At 49.3% G+C, this 19,981-nt stretch overlaps 1 protein-coding gene across 2 annotated transcripts in view; it reads left to right on the top strand.

The window, feature by feature from the left end:
• Positions 1–19,981, top strand: part of LOC144605328 (F-actin-monooxygenase mical1-like) — a 92,963-nt gene that overhangs the window by 8,872 nt on the left and 64,110 nt on the right. For both annotated transcript variants that reach the window (XM_078420456.1, XM_078420455.1), the window contains exons 2-7: positions 5,678–5,786; positions 7,502–7,799; positions 9,586–9,793; positions 13,320–13,427; positions 16,073–16,174; positions 19,573–19,728. In XM_078420456.1, the coding sequence (XP_078276582.1) occupies positions 7,557–7,799; positions 9,586–9,793; positions 13,320–13,427; positions 16,073–16,174; positions 19,573–19,728 (817 nt within the window). In that variant the 5' untranslated portion in view covers positions 5,678–5,786; positions 7,502–7,556. The remainder of the gene's footprint in view (positions 1–5,677; positions 5,787–7,501; positions 7,800–9,585; positions 9,794–13,319; positions 13,428–16,072; positions 16,175–19,572; positions 19,729–19,981) is intronic.

Raw genomic sequence — 19,981 nt, 5'->3', positions numbered from 1 at the left:
CAGGCCCTTCGGCCTAACTTGCCCACACTGGCCAACATGTCCCAGCTACACAAGTCCCACTTGCCCGTGTTTGGTCCATAACCCTCCAAACCTGTCCTGTCCATGTACCTGTCCAAATGTTTCTTAAATGTTGCGATAGTTCCCTGGCTCGACTACCTCCTCCGGCAGCTCGTTCCATACACCCACCACCCCTTGCGTGAAAAAGTTACCCTTTGGGTTAAAAAGTCTAGTTGACTGAAGATAAAATCTGGCCCATTCTTCCATCGTAGCCAGCCCACAGTATCTCAACATCTTCCAGTTAGGTAGACACAAAATGCTGGAGTAACTCAGCGGGTCAGGCAGCATCTCAGGAGAGAAGGAATGGGTGACGTTTCGGGTCGAGACCCTTCTTCATGCTGTGTGTAGTGCACCAAAATGTTTTTTAAACATTCAATGTCCTCCCCAATGCTCCCTCTATGTTCTCAGTGGCCTCCTTACACTGGGTCCCTCTATGTTCTCAGTGGCTCCCTTACACTGGGTCCCTCTATGTTCTCAGTGGCCCCCTTACACTGGGTCCCTCTATGTTCTCAGTGGCCCCCTTACACTGGGTCCCTCTATGTTCTCAGTGGCCCCCTTACACTGGGTCCCTCTATGTTCTCAGTGGCCCCCCTACACTGGGTCCCTCTATGTTCTCAGTGGCCCCCCTACACTGGGTCCCTCTATGTTCTCAGTGGCCCCCCTACACTGGGTCCCTCTATGTTCTCAGTGGCCCCCCTACACTGGGTCCCTCTATGTTCTCAGTGGCCCCCCTACACTGGGTCCCTCTATGTTCTCAGTGCCCCCCCCTACACTGGGTCCCTCTATGTTCTCAGTGGCCCTCCCTTACACTGGGCCCCTCTATGTTCTCAGCGGCCCCCTTACACTGGGTCCCTCTATGTTCTCAGTGGCCCCCTTACACTGGGTCCCTCTATGTTCTCAGTGGCCCCCTTACACTGGGTCCCTCTATGTTCTCAGTGGCCCCCTTACACTGGGTCCCTCTATGTTCTCAGTGGCCCCCTTACACTGGGTCCCTCTTTGTTGTCAGCGGCCTCCGCTCCACCCCCGCCGGGTCCCTCTGTGTTCTTTCGGCGGCGCATCCTCATCCCACCGCGCGCCCGTCCTTGGCCGCTGGGTTCTCTCGCACGGCGCCCTGCCGCTCACCACGAGCTTCCTACTGCACCTACGTGTTACAAGTATTTCGCTTTACCGCCAGTCACGTGAGGTCAAGTATTTTCCTCTTAATATTCAGGGATCAAATGAACATGAACGCATATAAGGAGGAGGGGGAGCAGGCCACTGGACCCCTCCTTCATGTCATTCAATATTATACTGATCTGATGACGAATAATGGTCCTGTCTCTGCCTCAACTGGGAGGCCTCGTTTTAACCCATGATCCCTGGTTCTGTTTTCCCACAGAACGAAACATCTTCTCCATGTCCAACCTCCCACAACCCCTCGAGATCTATTGTGTTTCAATGACGTTCCTTCCATCTGACGTTTAAAATTCAGCAGAGACAAACATTGCCAGTGCAGCCTTTCTTTATAAGTTGACACACTGATTCCAATTATTAGTTTAATGAACCTTCTTTGAAGTGCTTCCAATACATTAATATCCTTTCTTAAATAAGGAGACCAACATTGAACACTGTTTGCACAACCAATGGAGTGAGGGGGTTATGGGGAGAAGGCAACAGAATGGAGTTGAGAGGGCACGATAGATGGCGGAATAGACTTGATGGGCCGAGTGGCCTAATTCTGTTTCTAGCACTTACGAACTAATGAAAGCATGGCTAAGACTCATGTGGAGGAAGTGAGTGGAAGCAAAGGAGAAGTTGTTCAATGTGGGAATAAATTCAGCCCAGAGATGGTTCAGGTGGGATGTGTGAATGGGTTTGGCCTTGATTCAAAGGCTATTGAAAGGGAAGTCATGTATGACTGGAATTTCCACGGCAATTCTAACAAAACAAATAACAGCTGGAATATTTTGTTACGTTTCTAAGCATAGACCATCCGTTTCCTTCAGAACATGGAGCAAAGCTGAGAGTATTGCGACATGAAAACTTTTTTGGTGGAGCTCAGCTTAGTTTGGTGAAACCAAGTTTAGTTTAGAGATACAGCGTGGAAACAGGCCCTTCAGCCCATCGAGTCCGCGCTGCCCCGTGAATACTACCCGACATTTATCGTGCCCTCTCAACTCAGTGAAGAAAGCGAATGGTATGTTGGCATTCATAGCAAGAGGATTTGAGTTTAGGAGCAGGGAGGTTCTGCTGCAGTTGTACAGGGCCTTGGTGAGACCGCACCTGGAGTATTTTTGGTCTCCTAACCTGAGGAAAGACGTTCTTGCCTTAGAGGGAGTACAGAGAAGGTTCACCAGATTGATCCCTGGGATGGTGGGACTTACATATGAGGAAAGACTGGATAGACTGGGCTTGTACTCGCTGGAATTTAGAAGACTGAGGGGGGATCTTATAGAAACATATAAAATTCTTAAGGGGTTGGAGAGGCTAGATGCGGGAAGATTGTTCCCGATGTTGGGGGAGTCCAGAACCAGGGGTCACAGCTTAAGGATAAGGGGGAAGTCTTTTAGGACCGAGATGAGAAAACATTTCTTCACACAGAGAGTGGTGAGTCTGTGGAATTCTCTGCCACAGAAGGTAGTTGAGGCCAGTTCATTGGCTATATTTAAGAGGGAGTTAGATGTGGCCCTTTTTGCTAAAGGGATCAGGGGGTATGGAGAGAAGGCAGGTACAGGCTACTGAGCTGGATGATCAGCCATGATCATATTGAATGGCGGTGCAGGCTCGAAGGGCCGAATGGCCTACTCCTGCACCTATTTTCTATGTTTCTATGTTTCTATGACATTCACAAGGGACAATTTTACATTTACACCAATCCAATTAAACTACAAAGCTGTACGTCTTTGGAGTGTGGGAGGAAACCGAAGATCTCGGAGAAAGCCCATGCAGGTCACGGGGCGAACGTACAAACTCCGTACAGACAGACAATAGACAATAGGTGCAGGAGTAGGCCATTCGGCCTTTCGGGCCAGCACCGCCATTCAATGTGATCATGGCCGATCATCCACAATCAGTACCCCGTTCCTGCCTTCTCCCCATGCCCCCTGACTCCGCTATCATTAAGAGCTCTATCTGACTCTCTCTTGAAAGCATCCAGAGAATCGGCCTCCACGGCCTTCTAAGGCAGAGAATTCTCTCGTAGTCAGGGTCGAACCAGGGTCTCTGGCGCTGTAAGGCAGCAACTCTACCGCTGCGCTAATTTTATTTTAGAAGTTTATTTTTGAACTCAGTTGATTTTTGGAAACAAAATTTGCTTTCTGGCTTTATGACTTGCTGGGGGAAATCCTTGTACATTTACAGGGTATCTTTAGTGTAGGAAGGAACTGCAGATGCAAAATCTCTGTCGCTGATACGGCGTTGTTACGAGGAAGGATGGTAGATGAGGAACATTCTGACGAAAGAAAAAAAAACAGGAAACTGTTACCGTGTAACTGAGCTCTGAAACTGGTCGGCTTGATCTTATCTCAAAGACTTCTCTCTAATGTCCTCTGATGAACCAAAAAATAAAACAACGAGGAAGAAGCATTCGTTGCATTTTTATGCCGTCAGGAACGAATCCCGAGGTCAGCTTGAAAGTTAAATAGATTTTATTTCTGGCATGTATAATGAATTTATAAATCTACTAGACCAAGTGGACCCGTTGGGCCCAAACCTCTCCTGCATTGGTGCAGTACCCTCCCCTCCTCCCCTCCCCTCTACCCCCCTCCCCCTCCATCACCCTCCCCCACTCCATCCCCCTCAACCTCTGTCCTTCCCCCTCCCTCCCCCCCCACTCCCTCCGCCCCCCCTCCCTCCCTAGGAGATAGATTTTAACTTTAAAATGTGAATAACTTTTAAAATATAACACCGATTTTAATGAAACTTCTTCCATTAGCACCATTAGATGACAGTGAGTAAGGTGGGCCTAAAATTGCCAAGCTATTCTGTACCGTTTTGGTTGTAGTTCAGGAACAAACAAACAAACAAATGAGAGTTTTAGTATATAGATTTGTGATGTAGTTTAGTTTAGAGATACAACGCGGAAATAGGACTTTCGGCCCACCGAGCCCACGCCGACCATTGATCATCCTTACACCAGTGCTATCCCGCACACTAGGGACAATTTGCAGAAGCCAATTAACCTAGTCTTTGGGATGTGGGAGGAAAACGGAGCACCCGGAGAAAGGCCACCTGATCAGAGATCACTGGGAGACGTTTCAGGTCGATTCCGAAGAAAGGTCTCGACCCGAAACATCACCCAGTCCTGTCCCGCTGAGTTACTCCAGCATTTGGTGGCTCTCTTTAATTTAGTTTACAGCGATACAGCACGGCAACAGGCCCCTTCAGCCCACCGAGTCCAAACTGATCATCCCGTTCCATCCGACACACTAGGGACAATTTACAGAAGCCAATTAACCTACAAACGTGCACGTCTTTGGGGAGTGGGAGGAAACCGGAGCACCCGGACAAAACCAAGGTGCAGTGAAAAGCTTTAGAGTGCAAATGCTGGAATCTAGAGCAAAAGAATAACAAACTACTGGAGCCGTATATTTGTGGGGGAAAGGGATTGTCAACATTCAGAGAGTCAATCCTGAGACTGATTTTCAAAAGAGGACACAAAGTGCACTCAGCGGGTCAGGCAGCATCTCTGGAGAACATGGATAGATGACTTTTTATGCCAAGAACCTTATTTTGGTCGATTTCTTTTTCACTATTAAAGGTCCCCTACATTCTTGTTCTTGTACAAAAGTGGGGAAGTTTTACACCCACTCTTCACGTTGGGTTTCTCTTCTACTTAGACACAGAGTCCACAGGCAATCTTGCTCCGAGCTCAGGCATTTCTCGCCTGCTCCTGAATATGAATGCAGTCGGCTTTTCACCTCCATTAGCAGAACATTTACATTGTCCCCTTAACTGCATCAAACTGGAGACTATTGGCAGGTCTGGGCGTGTCAGACCGAGGCACCGTCTTCAACAGTGAACAGCTAGCTGTTCACTAAGGAGGTTTAGTCGTGCAAGTCGAAACGTTAGAAACACCAAAGACAAACAGAACGCTGGAGTAACTCAAGCGGGTCAGGCAGCATCTCTGGAGGGAAGGAATGGGTTTCAGGGTCGAGACCCTTCTTCAGACTGGCCTGAAACATCAGTAAGGATGACTCACTGTAAAGTGTGCGGTGTAACCAACGGGAGCATTGGTAATGTTGCCTTTTAATACCATTTTACAGCTTTGTGTCGGGATGCACGAAAACTGGCTGGAGAGGCTGCAGGGTTAGTTTAGCTCAGTTCAGAGATACAGCACGGGAACAGGCCCTTCGGCCCACAGATTCCGCACCTACCAGCACACTGACACTATCCTACACGCGCTAGGGACAAGTTACAATCACACCAAGCCAATTAACCTGCAAACCTGCACGTCTTTGGAGTGTGGGAGGAAACAGGAGTCCAGGAGAAACAGGTCACGGGGAGAACGTGCAAACTCCGCACAGACAGCGCCCGTGGTCAGGATCGAACCCGGGCTCCTGGCGCTGTGAGGCAGCAACTCTACCGCTTCCTTTGTGCGTTGTATTTCTTATTTTTTTTGTGTGTGTGTTTTGTGTTGCAGGTGTTTTTGATGGGTGAAGATCAGCTATTGGTGGGACCGGCTGAAGGCTTTTGAAGAAGTCCAGCGCTGGATTGGTTCCACAAACGTTTGGAAGTTTCCTCAAAACCAGGTGAGTCGACCTGTTGTGAAAAGGTTTCCCCCCACCCAGGTTCCTATTCCATCTTGGCCCTCGCGTTCAAACAATGTCCTCTGGTTCTTGATTCCACCGCTGGGTTAAAAAGAGAGTCTGTGCATTCACCCTAACTATCTCCCTCATTGTTTTATACACAGTTACAAAATCAGCCCGCACTCCAACATCCTCATACATCTTCTCTGCACTCTTTCCTGGTGCCCAATGTGTTTTTCGACTATAACACAGCCTCCTAACCTCGATTCTTAATTCTCTGACTGATGCGGGCCAGCATGCCACAAGCCTTTTTCACCACCCTATCTTCTTGCAATGCCACCTTCAGTGAACTATGTCCCTGTGGGGTTGAAAGGGTTCAGAAAGGATTCACGAGGATGTTGCCAGGACTAGAGGGTGTGAGCTACAGGGAGAGGTTGAGTAGGCTGGGTCTCTATTCCATGGAGGATGAGGGGAGATCTTATAGAGGTGTACAAAATCATGAGAGGAATAGATCGGGTGGATGCACAGTCTTTTACCCAGAGTAGGGGAATCGAGGACCAGAGGACATAGGTTCAAGGTGAGGGGGAAAAGATTTAATAGGAATCCGAGGGGTAACTTTTTCACACAGAGGGTGGTGGGTGTATGGAACAAGCTGCCAGAGGAGGTCGTTGAGGCTGGGACGATCCCATCGTTTAAGAAACAGTTGGACAGGTACATGGATAGGACAGGTTTGGAGGGTTATGGAGTAGGGTAGCTGGGACATTGTTGGCCGGTGTGGGCGAGTTGGACCGAAGAGCTTGTTTCCACACTGTATCACTCTATGACTCTATGTAGATAGACACAAAATGCTGGAGTAACTCAATGGGACAGGCAGCATCTCTGGAGAGAAGGAATGTGTGACGTTTTGGGTCGAGGCCCTCCGACTCCAGCATTTTGTGTCTATCTTCGGTTTAAACCAGCATCTGCAGTTCCTTCCTACACAACTATGTTCTAGTACTCTGAGATCCCGCTGCTCTACAACACTCCCCAGGCCCCACCGTTCACTCTGAAAGTCCTGCCGTGCTAAGACTTCCCAAAATGCAACGCCTCAAATTCTTCAGAATTAAGCTCCATTAGCCATTGGTCAGCCCAGGTGCCCAGCTGATCAAGATCCTACTATAACTTTTGAAGAAAAAGACACAAAATGTTAGGGGGATTCTGTAGGTTATTGGCTTACTGCAACACTTTATATTTTGTTCAAGATTCCAGCATCTGAAGTTCCTTGTTGAGTTTTTTTGTTTAGTTTAGAGATGCAGTGCGGAATCGGCCTACCGAGTCCGCACCGACCGGTGATCCCCGCATATTAACACTGTCCTCCCCTCGCTAGGAACCATTTTACATTCATACCAAGCCAATTAACCTGCAAACCTGTCCGTCCTTGGTGTTTGGATTGTGTCTCCTTAATTCTTGAAAATCCTGCTGTAAGTCTTGAACCGTTACTGCATTTGCTTTTGTCATAGAGTGATGCAGCGTGGAAACAGGCCCTTCGGCCCAACTTGCCCACACTGGCCAACATGTCCCAGCTACACTATTCCCACCTGCCTGCGCTTGGTCCATGTCCCTCCAAACCTGACCTATCCATGTACCTGTCTAGGTGGGAACAATTGCCATGGGTTGAAACCTGAGCAAGTTGGAGCACCATGTTTGGCTTAAACAATGCACTGTATTCCATCTTTCAGATGCGGTGACTTGAAGGATACTGGCAGACAGACGTCTGGAGGACCATCTGCCACGATGGACAACGAGGCTCACCCTCTCTTTGATAAGTTCTTGCAAGGAAGGACATGTAGAGAGACGCTGAGCCTGTTCCAGGATCTCTGCCGCCTTCTGTGCCTGGATCCCACTGACTATTGCAACTTCTACAACAAGCTCAAAGGCAGTCTCAACTACTGGAAGGCCAAAGCCTTGTGGGTTAAGTTGGATAAACGAGCAGCGCATAACGAGTATGAGCAAGGACAGGCGTGTCTTAACACAAAGGCAAGTATCATCCTGTTTGTTAAAGGTGGATTGGAAAATGTGATGGCCCTTGGACTATCCCTGATGGGACTGCTGGCTTTACCTTGCACTAAACGTTATTCCCTTATCATGTATCTATACACTGTAAGTGGTTTGATTATTTACAAGAATGATTCCAGGAATGAGTGGGTTAGCATATGATGAGCGCTTGACAGCACTGGGCCTGTACTCGCTGGAGTTTAGAAGGTTGAGGGGGGGGGCCTCATTGAAACTTGCAGAATAATGAAAGGCACAGATAGAGTGGATGTGGAAAGGATGTTTCCACTGGTGGGAGAGTCTAGGACCAGAGGTCACAGCCTCAGAATTAAAGGGTGCTCTTTTAGAAAGGAGGTGAGGAGGAACTTCTTTAGTCAGAGGGTAGTTAATCTGTGGAACTCAATGCCACATCGGGCTGTGGAGGCCAAGTCAGTGGATATTTTTTAGGCGGAGATAGACAAATTCTTGATTAGAACAGCTGTCAAGGGTTATGGGGGAAAAGGCAGGAAAATGGGATTTGGAGGCAGAGATCAGCCATGATTGAATGGCCTAGTTCTATTCCTATAACCTGTGAACTTGTAATCATGTATTGTCTTTCTGCTGACTGGTTAGCACGCCACAAAAGCTTTTTGCTGCACCTCGGCACACGAAACTCAACTGAACTGAACTTAAACTCAACTGAAAGTGCATATTGTACCACTTCTACCTAATCGTAGACTCAGTTTTTGATATTAACCTCCTTGCAAACAGATTAAAACTGGTTCTTTAGTGAAATTTTGTCTGATCTCCCTTCTCAGAGTACAGATACTTACTGAGATCACATCCATTTCCTCGACAACACCAAAATGGAATTACAGATAATTGTCGGTTTGAAAAATCAGCTTGAGCTTCATTTTCCTTGTTCCTTATTTACCTTCCTTTTTACATGTGATGTTTAGTTTTGTTTAGAGATGCAGCATGGAAACGTGCCCTTCGGCCCATCGAGTCCACGCTGACCATCGATCACCCGTTCACACCAGTTCTATGTTATCCCACTTTCCAATCTGCTCCCTACACACTAAGAAGGGTCTCGACCCGAAACGTCACCCATTCCTTCTCGCCAGAGATGCTGCCTGTCCCGCTGAGTTACTCCAGCATTTTGTATCTGTCCTTGCACACTAAGACTAATTTCATCTAGGTGCATACGATCTATATCTCTCCATCCCCTGCGTATCCATGTGTCTATCAAGAAACCTCTTGAATGTAACTGTCATGTTTGCTTCCCCCAGCAGTGTAACCCATGCACCCACTACCCACAAAGGTCCTGTCCCAAAAAGTCACCTGTCCATATTCTGCAGAGATGCTGCCCGACCCGTTGAGTTACTCCAGCACTTTGTCTTTTTCTTCTTCATAAACCGGCATCTCAGCTTGAGCTTCATTTTCCTTGTTCCTTATTTACCTTCCTTTTTACATGTGATGTTTAGTTTTGTTTAGAGATGCAGCATGGAAACGGGCCCTTCGGCCTATCGAGTCCACGCTGACCATCCACGTTGTCTCTCCATACAACTAGTGTGAACGGGCGGTCGGCGTGGACTCGGTGGGCCGAAGAGCCTGTTTCCACGCTGTGTTGCAAAGCCAAGCTTCCTCTGCTCGTCCACTGGATCACTGACCTCCCACTCTCCGGAGATGCTGCCTGCCCTGCAGAGTTAATCCAGCATTCTGTGTCTATCTCCGATTTAAACATGCGACTGCAGTTCTTTCCTGCACACTGACCTCCCACTTGGTGTTTCAGTGTTTGGTTCTAGGTTGCGGCCCGTGTGGGCTCCGGACAGCCATTGAGCTTGCGTTTCTCGGGGCCAAAGTCCTTGTGGTGGAGAAGAGGGATGACTTCTCGCGGAACAACGTGCTGCACCTGTGGCCATTCACTATCCAGGACCTGCGGGGTCTTGGGGCCAAAAAATTCTACGGCAAATTCTGTTCCGGTTCACTCGACCACGTCAGTAAGTTCAGAGACAGCGAGATAAGTGTGACGGGGTCTGTGTGTGGGTCTATGTGTGTGGGGGTCTATGTGTGTGTGGGTCTATGTGTGTGTGTGGGTCTGTGTGTGTGGGTCTATGTGTGTGTGTCTATGTGTGTGTGTCTATGTGTGTGTGTGGGTCTGTGTGTGTGGGTCTGTGTGTGTGGGTCTGTGTGTGTGTGGGTCTGTGTGTGTGTGGGTCTGTGTGTGTGTGTCTATGTGTGTGTGTGGGTCTGTGTGTGTAGGTCTGTGTGTGTGTGGGTCTGTGTGTGAACCACCCATTCACACTAGTTGTATGGAGAAACAAGGAACTGCAGATGCTGGTTTACGAAGAAGAAAAAGACAAAGTGCTGGAGTGTGTATGTGTGTGTGTGGGTCTGTGTGTGTGTGGGTCTATGTGTGTGGGTCTATGTGTGTGTGTCTCTATGTGTGTGTGTGTGTGTGTGTGTGTGTGTGTGTGTGTGTGTGTGTGTGCGTGTGTCTATAGTGTGTGTGTCTATAGTGTGTGTATGTATGTGTGTGTGTGTGTGTGTATGTATGGGTGTGTGTGTGGGGTGGCACTAGAGTTACCAACTGTCCCGTATTAGCCGGGACATCCCGTATATTGGTCTAAATTGGTTTGTCCTGTACGGGACCGCCCTTGTCCCGTATTAGGCCCGGGGGGCGCTGTAGGCTCGGACACTGTAGGCCCGGGGGCAGCTGTAGGCCCGGGGGCCGCTGTAGGCATGCACACTGTAGGCCCAGGGGCAGCTGGAGGCACGGGCACTGTAGGCCCGGGGGCAGCTGGAGGCACGGGCACTGTAGGCCCGGGGGCAGCTGGAGGCCCGGACATTGTAGGCCCGGAGGCCTGGGCGCCACCTGACAGAGGTTGCATAGGAACTCGTCTCCCGGCCGCCATTGGTGAAGCGGGAGCACGTGGCCACTAGTTGGGCGAGGTCACGTGGGGCGCGGGGCGGTGACATCACCTTGTGTCCCATACTTGGGAGTGAGAACGTTGGCAACCCTAGGCGGCACGGTGGCACAGCGGTAGAGCTGCTGCCTTACAGCGTCAGAGACCTGGCTTGTAAAGCAGCAACACTACTGCTGTGCCACCTCCATAAGCTCACCTTTCAACCTCCTGTTCTCCGAAGAAAAAATCCCAGCCTGCCTATCCTCTCCTTGTAGTTCAGACCCTGGCAACATCCTTGTAAATCTTCTCTAACAACTTTTCAACTTAACAATATCCTTCTGATAGCAGGTTGGCCAAACCCTGCTGTGGTATTGGCCTCGACAGAATGCTTTATATCATCTCAGGATATCACCAACGGTGAGCTATATGTCTGATTAAAACAGGACACCATCTTTGCCTGACCACGAAGGCTGTTCCAACGATTCTTTCCTGTCACGTGCACAGTAAGATTCTTTGGTCGACACAAGATGCTGGAGTAACTCGGCGGGTCAGGCAGCATCTCGGGAGAGAAGGTATGGGTGACTTTTTCGAAGGGTCCCGACCCGAAAAGTCGCCCATCCCTTCTCTCCCGAGATGCTGCCTGGCCCGCTGAGTTACTCCAGCATTTTGTGTCCACCTTCGATTTAAACCAGCATCTGCAGTTTTTTTGTCCCTCTTTGTTTTGCATACAATACACAAAGTACACAAGGAGTCACCACGTTTCTGGCGCTGACAATGTTACAAAACGTACACGTTCGTGCCATGTTAGTCGCTCTTTGTTCTCTGCAGCTCCCACCCCCACCCTCGCCCGGCCCCTCTTTGATCTCTCAGCGGCCCCACCCACTGGGTCCCTCTGTTCTTCGCCCCTCCCCCTTCCCCACCGCCGGGCCCCTCTTTGTTCTCGATGGTGCAGCCCCCCAACCTTCTCTCCACGGCTCAACCTCCTCTCCTCACCACAACCCTGTACTTCCTTTAAACTTCCCTTTGAACATCACACCGGCTTACACGTGGTCTACGGTACATCCTGCCCATTCACCAGTCAGTCGAAATGCCTCTTAAATATTACTGCCGCATCTGCTTTCTTAAGGTCATAAGGGATAGGCCCATCAAGTCTACTCCAGCATTCAATCATGGCTGATCTATCTCTCCCTCCTAGAACCCATTCTCCTGCCTTCTCCTCGTAACCCCTGACACCATTCCACAAAATGCAATAGTTTACAGTAATCCCCATAACCTCTGACACCTGTAGAAAATAGGTGCAGGAGTAGGCCGTTCGGCCCATCAAGCCAGCACCGCCATTCAATACAATCGTGGCTGATCATTCGAAATCAGTACCCATTTCCTGCTTTTTCCCCCATATCCCTTGATTCCATGAAGGAATCTATCTATCTGCCGTAACAATATCCATAGACTTGGCTTCCCTCGGCAGCACTTTCCAGGCACTGACCACTCCCTGCGTAAAATACTTTGTGATATTCCGCGATGGCGGAGAGTTATGGCAGATGGAGAAATCTTCTATTACTTAGTCATACAGCATGGAAAAGGGCCCTTTTCGGCCAACGTGTCCCATCTACACCAGTCCCACTTAGAGTCATTCTTCTTTGAATTAGTGTGGCTGATGAGGACGGGTTCTTGATTAGTACGGGTGTCAGGGGTTATGGGGAGAAGGCAGGAGAATGGGGTTAGGGGGGGGAGGGATAGATCAGCCACGATGGAATGGCGGAGTCGACTTGATGGGCCGAATGGCCTGATTCTGCTCCTCTTACTTATGAGCTTGTGAAAGAAGAACCTAGCAGTCCAAGGGTTCCGACCCCCGAAACATCGTCTGTCCGTTTCCCTCCACAGATGCTGCCTGACCCGCAGAGTTCCTCCAGCAGTTTGACTTTTGTCGAAAATTCTGTCGCCTGCAGTCTCTTGTGTGTCTCTAATATATTTGGCATACTATGTTATAATATTGGAGTGCCTGTGGAAATGGGAGTGCCACATCCATTCCACGGTGAAAATCCTGGTTGGACATAGCGTCGAAATTATTGAAGACCCTGGGGTGATTGTTTCCAAATGAAAGTGGTTTCGTATCTTCTATCTATCTACTAAAACTCTCGTTTGTTTGTTTGTTTGTTCCTGAACTACAGCCAAAACGGTACACGATAGCGCGACAATTTTAGGCCCACCTCACTCACCGTCGTCCCTTTGGTGCTAATGGAAGAAGTTTCATTGAAATCGGTGTTATATTTTTTAAGTTATTCACATTTGAAAGTTTAAATCTATCTCCTAGGGAGGGAGGGAGGGAGGGGAGAGGGGGAGGGAGGGAGGAGAGAGGGGGGAGGGAGGGAGGAGAGAGGGGGAGGGAGGGAGGAGAGAGGGGGAGGATAAGGGGAGTTGTGGGGGGGGAGGGTGGAAAGGGAGAGCGGGAGGTGGGGGGGGGGGAGGGGGGAAAGGGAGAGCGGGAGGTGGGGGGGGGGGGGAGGGGGGGAGGGGGAAAGGGGGTGGAGAAGGTGCTGCACCGATGCAGGAGAGGTTTGGGCCCAGCGGGTCCACTTGGTCGAGTTCCACCTAATTTTCCATTGTTTTGTTGCCGCAGGTATCCGACAACTGCAGCTAATTCTGCTGAAAGTGGCCCTCATCCTGGGTGTTGAGATCCATGTGAATGTGGAGTATAAAGGACTAATTGAACCTCCAAAGGACAAAAGTGAGGACCTTTAGATTTTAAGTTCTGAGACACAGCGCTGAAACAGGCCCTCTCGGCCCACCGGGTCCGCGCCGACCAGCGATCCCCGCACATTGACACTATCCCACACCCACTAGGGACAATTTTTACATTTACCAATCCAATTAACCTACTTACCTCTACATCTTTGGAGTGTGGGAGGAAACCGAAGATCTCTTGGGGGGAAAACCCACGCAGGTCACGGGGAGAAGGTACAAACTCCGTACAGACGGCACCAGTAGTCGGGATCGAACCCGGGTTTCCGGCGCTGTAAGGCAGCAACTCTACCGCTGCGCCACTCAATTGTTCTATTGTTAAACCGCCCTTTATGGTTAAGTTATTCTGCATCTCACGTGACGTAGGAGTGCGTCTGAGAGGTTTAAGTGGGTAGAACGTAAAATGTTTTCCAGTCACAGTGGAATTTTAGTTTACTGAGTATACAGGAAGGGACTGCAGATGGACACAAAATGCCGGAGTAACTCAGTGGGACAGGAAGCATCTCCGGAGAGATCACTGTTAGACGTTTCGGGCTGCCCGTCCCGCTGAGTTACTCCAGCATTTTGTGTCTATCTTTAGTTTAGTTTAGAGATAGTGGGCAGAAACAGGCCCTTCGGCCCACCGCGTCCGTGCTGACCATCAAACCCCATTCATTAGCAGCACTATCCTGCACACTCGGGACAATTTACAATTATTTCAAGCCAGTTAACCGACAGACCTGTACGTCTTTGGAATGTGGGAGGAAACTGGAGATTCGAAGGGCCGAATGGCCTCCTCCTGCGTCTATTGTCTATTTCGGAGAAAACCCACGCAGGTCATGGGGAGAACGTACAACCTCTGTACAAACAAGCGCCCATAGTCAGGATCCAACCCGGGTCTCTGGCGCTGTAAGGCCGTGTTAGTGTGCGGGGATCGCTGGTTGGTGAGGACTCGGTGTGCCAAAGTGTCTGGTTCTGTATCTCTAAACTAAACTAAAGACTCGATGACTCTAACCCACACGTATTGTCCCATATTTCATGTAGAAGGAGGCCGTTCCACCCCTTAAGTTTGTGCTGCCCCCCTGGAGCTCTGCCCTATCCTTCTCCCATCCACGTAGCGGTGATTTGTAGTGGCTAATTAACCTATTTATCAGCATGTCCTTGGAACGCGAATGGAAACCAGAGCACACGGAGGAACGCTACAGGAAGAGAGAGTGTGCAAACTCAACACAGGTCACTGGAGCCATGAGGCAGCAGCAGTCCTAACTGCTGCACCAGGGAGCCACCCATGGGAGAAACCTAAATGGACAAACTACTGTCTGAACGCAGCTGGTGAATTGGCCTTCTGTAGTTAGTGATAGAGTCACACAACGTGAGAAGAGACCTTTTGGCCCAACTCGTCCAGGCTGACCAAAATGCCCCATTTAAACTAGTTCCATTTGGCACATAAGCCTCTCAACATCTTCTACCCATGAACCTGTCCAAGTGCCTTTATAATGCTGTCAGAGTTCCCACCTCAACTACCTCCTCTGGCAGCTCATTCCTTTCCACTCACCACCCTCTGCGTAAAAGCAGTTGCCTCTTGGCTTCCGATCAAATCTTGCCCCTCTCAATAGACAATAGGTGCAGGAGGAGGCCATTCAGCCCCTCGAGCCAGCACCACCATTCAATGTGATCACGGCTGATCATTCTCAATCAGTACCCCGTTACTGCCTTCTCCCCATACCCCCTGACTCCGCTATCCTTAAGAGCTCTATCTAGCTCTCTCTTGAATGCATTCAGAGAATTGGCCTCCACTGCCTTCTGAGGCAGAGAATTCCACAGATTTACAGCTCTCTAACTGAAAAAGTTTTTCCTCATCTCCGTTCTAAATGGCCTATCCCTTATTCTTAAACCGTGGCCCCTGGTTCTGGACTCCCCCAACATTGGGAACATGTTTCCTGCCTCTAACGTGTCCAACCCCTTAATAATCTTATATGTTTCGATAAGATCCCCTCTCATCCTTCTAAATTCCTAGTCGCTCCAGTCTTTCAACATATGACAGTCCTGCCATTCCCCTCATGATTTTATACACCCCTATAAAACCACTGCTCGGCCTCCTGCGTTCCATGGAATAAAGTCCAAGCCTGCCCAACCTCTCCCTACATCTCAATCCCTCGAGTCCTGTCAAAATCCTGGCAAATTGTCCCTGCAGTCTTTCCAGCTTAAAGTTTAGATCAGAGCTTAGATCAGAGCTCTAGTGTTCATTGTAAACACTGTATTAATCGAGGCAGAGAGTGATACCGGCGTGGAAACGGGCCCTTTGCCCCAACTTGCCCATACTGGCCAGCCTACCCGATCTACTCAAGTCCCTCCTGCTGGCGTTTGGCCAATATCCCTCTAAACCTCTTGATTAGTGCGGGTGTCAGGGGTTATGGGGAGAAGGCAGGAGAATGGGGTTTGGAAGGAGAGATGATTGAATGGCAGAGTCTACTTGATGGGCCGAATGGCCTAATTCTGCTCCGGTTACTTATAACCTTATGACCTTAAACCTCTCCTATCCATGTACCTGTCGAAATGATTCTCAAATGTTGTGATTCTTCATGAAACACTGCTCTAGGATGATCTTTGTCCGTTAATAAAGATGTGATTCCTTTTTTCCCCATCTCCCAGGGACAGGATGGCGTGCTCACCTTCTCCCCGCTGGCCACCCCGTGGCTGACTACCAGTTTGACGTGTTTGTCTCTGCTGGAGGAGGCAAATATGTTCCTGAAGGTGAGAAATAAGGTGCAAACACTTTTGTGAAGGATTGTCTATCTATTTTTGGGTTCGTTCTTCGGTTCAATGCATGTGTGGATACCACGATCACTGCACTCACTCGTGTGTGTGATGTGTGCGTTGCACTCATGCACAGGAAGCTTGCATAACAGTGAATGTGGAGCTGCCTCAACATCAGTCAGAGAGCATGACTAAACTATCCGTGGCCATGTGGTGTGACACGTCCTCTCTCTCTCCCTCTCACACTCTCTCTCTCTCTCTCTCTCTCTCTCTCTCTCTCTCTCTCTCTCTCTCTCTCTCTCTCTCTCTCTCATATTCTCTCTCTCATATTCTCTCTCGCTCTCTCTCACATTCTCTCTCTCTCTCTCTCTCTCTCTCTCTCTCTCTCTCTCTCTCTCTCTCTCACATTCTCTCTCGCTCTCTCTCACATTCTCTCTCTCTCTCTCTCTCTCTCTCTCTCTCTCTCTCTCTCTCACAGATTCTCTCTCTCAGATTCTCTCTCTCATATTCTCTCTCTCTCTCTCTCTCTCATATTCTCTCTCTCTCATATTCTCTCTCTATCATATTCTCTCTCTCCACCCCCCCCCCTCTCTCTCTCTCTCTCTCTCTCTCTCTCTCTCTCTCTCTCTCTCTCTCTCTCTCTCATATTCTCTCTCTCCACCCCCCCCTCTCTCTCTCTCTTTCTCTCTCTTGTTTAAATAATTGAGAGGACTGGTGAGCAGTGATGATATTATTATGTGCTTCATGTGATGAAGAAATGAGTTGCGTTTAGGTGAATCATGGCTGGAAGTCCCTGGTGGTCGGCATTTGATTGGAAATGAGCACAAACACTTCAAAACAGGCATGAAACACGTGTTCTGCACAATTCATGCACAATAATGGGTTCAACTGTCTAATCCCTGGGCAATTATATCCTCCAATTAACTGTGTTCAGTGTCTTGGGAAATTATAGACACTTGAATGAAATGATTGAAAACAGGATGAGACAAGTGGAATAACGTGTTTTCTGTGACCATGGGGCGGCACGGTGGCGCAGCGGTAGAGTTGCTGCCTCACAGCACCAGAGCCCCGGGTTCGATCCTGACTACGGGTGCTGTCTGTCTTGTACGTTCTCCCTGTGACCTGCGTGGGTTTTCTCCGGGCGCTCCGGTTTCCTCCCACACTCCAAAGACGTACGGGTTTGCAGGTTAATTGGCTTTGGTAAAGATTGTAAATTGTTCCCTAGCGCGTGTGTAGGATGGTGCTAGTGTACCGCTGGGGATCGCTGGTCGGCTCGGACTCGGTGGGCCGAAGGGCCTGTGTCTCTAAACTAAACTGAACTATCCATTGCAGCACTAGTGTGAGACAACTTTGGTAAGGCTGTTTCAAAGGGTGTGAGGCAGAGAGACCACGCCTCTTATTGCAACTGAAAAGACGTATCTGCTTTGCTCCAAGCATGTTCCCTGTTGGTTGAGTGAGCTTCGGAAGTCAGGCTTGATGCATTCCACCTTCGTTTAGCCTTATGAGGGCAGGCGCTGAAATTTCATGAGAAGTGAATTCTAGAGAGAATAACCATTTGTATGAGGCTGTAAGTGTTCACTGGTCCAAGACCATAATGGCATGGCCCTGTGGTTGAATACTGGGTTAGTGTTTAGTGGTTCCGTGGTGCTCTATAATGCAGCTGTACGGTGACATTCTCTTTGCAAGCATCACACATGTAGGCACCGCCATTTCTGACGCCATTATTCAAAGTCCAAAGTCCGGTCGGCCCGCGCGCTCGATGTGCTGGAGCAGTGCCCGCGACCTGATGTCCCTCTCCTCTCCTCTCCTCGCCCGGCCATCTTTGTGCCCACAGAGGCGCCTCCTGCAGCTGACCCTGGAGGCATTACCCCGATTCACCCCCCCCCCCCCCCCCACCGGCCCTTGCTCCTCATGTCCGATATCTCCCCACCTCCCTCCCGGTTACGCCGACCGACGAGCCTTAGTGCAAGTTGCCGGCTCCTGCCGACTGACGAACTTTCGGGTGGGCACCTCGGTAACGCGGGTGGCGTTCGGAGTATTCAGAGGCCTGTGGTCTTCTTCCTGAGCCATGAGTTTGAGCTAGTTGAGGGTCTCGAGTTGAAGTGAGTATATCTGAACTAAAAAACACCCATAAAAGTGACAACAAAACCACTGGACTGTGGTGGAAATCCATTTGATTCACCAACGTCCTCCATGATACAAAACCTGCCATTAGTTTAGTCAGTGTGGGACTCCAACCAATGTGGTTGGCTGATTCTTGCCACCAGAATGACAATAGACAATAGGTGCAGGAGGAGGCCATTCTGCCCTTCGAGCCAGCACCGCCATTCAATGTGATCATGGCTGATCATTCTCAATCAGTACCCCGTTCCTGCCTTCTCCCCAAACCCCCTGACTCCGCTATCCTTAAGAGCTCTATCCAGCTCTCTCTTGAATGCATTCAGAGAATTGGCCTCCACTGCCTTCTGAGGCAGAGAATTCCACAGATTCACAACTCTCTGACTGAAAAAGTTTTTCCTCATCTCAGTTCTAAATGGCCTACCCCTTATTCTTAAACTGTAGCCTCATTCCTGCCACCAGAATGTGCATTTGAGAAATGGACAATTAATGGTGGCATGGCCAGTGATAGGAAGATTGAAGGAATGAATTAATATAGATTTAAAGCTGGACTAACTCAGCGGGAGAGGCAGCATCTCTGGAGAGAAGGAAATGGTGGTCGAGACCCTTCTTCAGACTGAGTCAGGGGAGAGGGAGACTAATGGATGGGAAAGGTGTGAAAAGGACAGATCAAAGCTGACGATGTTCAAGCAAACGTGGAGTGGTCGTTCTTGACTGAGAGGAAGGTGATAAAGAGGTAGTTCTTGACTGAGGGGAAGGTGATAACGAGGCATACAATCAGTAATATTTAAATAAGGGGGACAGTCGAACTAATCAGAGAACTAGGGTGGGGGAGGGATGGAGAGAGGGGGAAAACAAGGGTTACATGGAGTTAGAGAGATCAATCCTCATATCGCTGGGGTGTAAGCTGCCCAAGCGAAATATGAGGTGCTGTTCCTCCAATTTGTATTTGGCCTCACTCTGACAGTGGAGGTGGCCCAGGACAGAAAGGTCAGGGTGGGAATGGGAAGGGGATGTTAAAGTGTTTGGCAACTGGGAGATCGCGTAGGCCCAGGAGGACTGGGCAAAGGTGTTCAGCCTAATAAACATGCTCAACTTTACGATGACATTTCTGGAGTGGAGACTAAGCCTCCTTGTCCTAAGGAAGAGTTGGCCACAACAACAATATGGTTATTTATCGTTGCTTTGGTGTTTTATGCTCATGGGGGCCTCAATAAAGAGACCTGACCTTTCTTAATGCCCGCTGACTCAATGCGCTCCGTGTATGCAATTCACAGGATTTAAGAAGAAAGAAATGAGAGGGAAACTGGCAATCGGAATCACAGCCAACTTTGTTAACAAGAACAGCGCGGCAGAAGCGAAAGTCCAAGAAATTAATGGAGTCGCCTACCTCTACAACCAGAAGTTTTTCCAACAGCTTCACAGGGAAACAGGTCAGGGAAATCTTTAATGTCTTGTTTAAAAAGCAGATGGATCTTTGACGCCATGCTCTACCTGTAAGATTACACTCCCAATAGTACGGCTCGTCTTCAGCATTGATCCGAGGTGTCAACCTAACCATTTTGGGTCGCGTGCTGGAGTAAGTAGACAGGTACGTGGGTAGGGCAGGTTTAGAGGGATATGGGCCAAACGCAGGCAGGTGGGAATAGCGTAGATGGGGGCATGTTGGCCGGTGTGGGCAATTTG

Source organism: Rhinoraja longicauda, chromosome 24 (assembly GCF_053455715.1).
Source record: "Rhinoraja longicauda isolate Sanriku21f chromosome 24, sRhiLon1.1, whole genome shotgun sequence".
NCBI classification, from domain to species: domain Eukaryota; kingdom Metazoa; phylum Chordata; class Chondrichthyes; order Rajiformes; family Arhynchobatidae; genus Rhinoraja; species Rhinoraja longicauda.
Note: the sequence above shows the minus strand (reverse complement) of the source record. Positions and strands in the feature narration are given on the sequence as shown.